We start from the raw sequence: 3210 nt of genomic DNA on the forward strand, positions 1-3210 counted from the left end.
TCCTCCCTTTCTCTGGCTGCCTCCTCCTTCTCTTTCCTTACCTCACTTTCTGCCCGGTGCCTGGACCCCCACCCCAGGTTCCTTGACCCTCTCCCTGGCAAACTTCTGTTCCTGTTAGGAGATCACATCAAGAAACAGAAGTGGGTGCGTTGGACAAAGAGCTGAAGAGGTGTCGAAACTGCCTATCGTGTGACCTCACCATGGACAGGGCTCTGGGGGCCTTTCCTGGGGCTCAGCTGCCCTCTCTGCTGCCAACGAATAGCTGGTGGTGAGTGAATAGTTCAGTGGATGGGTGGATGGATGGATGGATGATGCATGGATGGATGGATGATGGATGGAAACCAGGAAGGTTAGATGCATAGATAAGTGGTTGTGTGAGTGCATAGTGGATGGGACTGTGGGTGAATAGATGGATTTCATATGGCTCTCAGTTTTAAAAAGTTGATCTCATGATTAGTATGTTTTCCCGGGGTGTGTTAGGATATACCCCATTTTATGAGGATTAAAATTTTTGGAATGAACAAGTTCAAGAAAGGCTGTATGGACCTGGCTTAGATTCCCACAACTAGACTGGTTTCACTGCAGGGAGCTTCATCACCATCACACCCTCGCCCTGCAGCTGAGGAAATGGAGACCCAGGTGGGGCATCACCTGCCCAGGTCCAGGGTGCTCCTGGCCTCAGAGGCACAATGGCTGCACCTTACCTCTCCCAGATGCTGTGCATCAGGTTGGTGTCTGTGTCCAGGAACACGGTGTAGCAGTCATTCTCCACAAGCACCAGGTGGCAGCCCACTTGTCTGCCACGTCTCCTGAGTCTGGGTCCAAAATGCTGGGTGCTGGCCACAAAGGGTGCAGTCTCCCCAGTGGCCTTCTGGGAACTCCTGCTGGGCCGGATGCTGTAGTGCCGGTAACTGAGTCCTGGGATTGTGGTCAGCATGCGCAGGTCATAGGCAGAGGGCATCTCCTTTGAACTCTGGACCTGAAAGGCCTGAGGGAAAAGATGAATGATGGATGTCAGGGATGGAAGATGCCTCAGTCCCCTTGGAAATCCTGGGCTTACACACCTGGTGGATGGGGTGCTTGCTCTGCACAGAGACAGTTGGGTCATTCAAAACTGGGCTGAGCTGGGCTCCCCTCCTGCATCCTCCCTGCTCAACCGGGTCCAAACTCTTCTCCCTCCTTCCTCTTTCTCCATCGGGGCTGCAAACCACCTGCCCTCTTCACACATTCCCTCCTGTTCCTGCCTCTGAGCCGTTGTTCATGCCATTCCCTTGACCTCTTTGAAGGGGGCTCCCTTGTCTCTTAATCCTCCAGTTTTCCCAAGGAGGGAGGTTTCCAGATTATCCTACAGGACTTTCTCCATCTTCATGTCATCTGATTCAGGCACGGGAGTTGGATGAGGACACGAGGTCTATGCAGGAGGTCCTTCACTTTCTAGGGAACATGTGTCATTTCTGAGTCCTGTGTGGAGGGTTTGGGGGATCTATGAAGAAACTCATGTTTCACTTCACAGTCTCCAGCACGGCCTTTCTCTGAGCTAAAGAAGACACCTGTTGCCACCTCACATCCCACACTTGTCCTGAAGGATTTCCTCCACCACAATTGTCATCTGTCACTCCTACACTTTCTTATTTTCTTCTTTCCTGCATCCCCCACTAGAATAGAAGCCCCATGAGAGCAGGGATTATTGTCTACATGATTATTAAAGTTTCTCCAGTGCCTAGAGTAACACCTGGCACATATTAGGTGTTCAGTAGGCTGTGGGGGAGGCCTTACAAATAGCTGTGAAAAGAAGAGAAGCGAAAAGCAAAGGAGAAAAAGAAAGATATAAACATCTGAATGCAGAGTTCCAAAGAATAGCAAGAAGAGATAAGAAAGCCTTCTTCAACGACCAATGCAAAGAAATAGAGGAAAACAACAGAATGGGAAAGACTAGGGATCTCTTCAAGAAAATCAGAGATACCAAGGGAATATTTCATGCAAAGATGGGCTCGATAAAGGACAGAAATGGTATGGACCTAACAGAAGCAGAAGATATTAAGAAGAGATGGCAAGAATACACAGAAGAACTGTACAAAAAAGATCTCCATGACCCAGATAATCACGACGGTGTGATCACTGACCTAGAGTCAGACATCCTGGAATGTGAAGTCAAGTGGGCCTTAGAAAGCATCACTACGAACAAAGCTAGTGGAGGGGATGGAATTCCAGTTGAGCTATTCCAAATCCTAAAAGATGATGCTGTCAAAGTGCTGCACTCAATATGCCAGCAAATTTGGAAAACTCAGCAGTGGCCACAGGACTGGGAAAGGTCAGTTTTCATTCCAATCCCAAAGAAAGGCAATGCCAAAGAAGGCTCAAACTACCGCACAACTGCATTCATCTCACACACTAGTAAAGTAATGCTCAAAATTCTCCAAGCCAGGCTTCAGCAATATGTCAACCGTGAACTTCCTGATGTTCAAGCAGGTTTTAGAAAAGGCAGAGGAACCAAAGACCAAATTGCCAACACCCGCTGGATCATGGAAAAAGCAAAAGAGTTCCAGAAAAACATCTATTTCTGCTTTATTGACTATGCCAAAGCCTTTGACTGTGTGGATCACAATCAACTGTGGAAATTCTGAAAGACATGGGAATACCAGACCACTTGATCTGCCCCTTGAGAAATTTGTATGAAGGTCAGGAAGCAACAGTTAGAATTGGACATGGAACAACAGACTGGTTCCAAATAGGAAAAGGAGTTCGTCAAGGCTGTATCTTGTCACCCTGTTTATTTAACTTATATGCAGAGTACATCATGAGAAACGCTGGACTGGAAGAAACACAAACTGGAATCAAGATTGCCGGGAGAAATATCAATAACCTCAGATACGCAGATGACACCACCCTTATGGCAGAAAGTGAAGAGGAACTCAAAAGCTTCTTGATGAAAGTGAAAGTGGAGAGTGAAAAAGTTGGCTTAAAGCTCAACATTCAGAAAACGAAGATCATGGCATCTGGTCCCACCACTTCCTGGGAAATAGATGGGGAAACAGTGGAAACAGTGTCAGACTTTATTTTTCTGGGCTCCAAAATCACTACAGATGGTGACTGCAGCCATGAAATTAAAAGATGCTTACTCCTTGGAGGGAAAGTTATGACCAACCTAGATAGCATATTCAAAAGCAGAGACATTACTTTGCCAACAAAGGTTCGTCTAGTCAAGGCTAT

At 47.1% G+C, this 3210-nt stretch overlaps 1 protein-coding gene across 1 annotated transcript in view; it reads right to left on the reverse strand.

Moving 5' to 3' along the window:
- The window catches only part of MAN2B2 (mannosidase, alpha, class 2B, member 2), a 53393-nt gene that overhangs the window by 12282 nt on the left and 37901 nt on the right, over nucleotides 1–3210 (reverse strand). Inside the window, exon 11 of the mRNA XM_010854539.1 lies at nucleotides 705–979. Coding sequence (XP_010852841.1) covers nucleotides 705–979 — 275 coding nt within the window. The remainder of the gene's footprint in view (nucleotides 1–704; nucleotides 980–3210) is intronic.

Source organism: Bison bison, unplaced genomic scaffold, assembly GCF_000754665.1.
Source record: "Bison bison bison isolate TAMUID 2011002044 unplaced genomic scaffold, Bison_UMD1.0 scf7180017864342, whole genome shotgun sequence".
Lineage (NCBI taxonomy): Eukaryota > Metazoa > Chordata > Mammalia > Artiodactyla > Bovidae > Bison > Bison bison.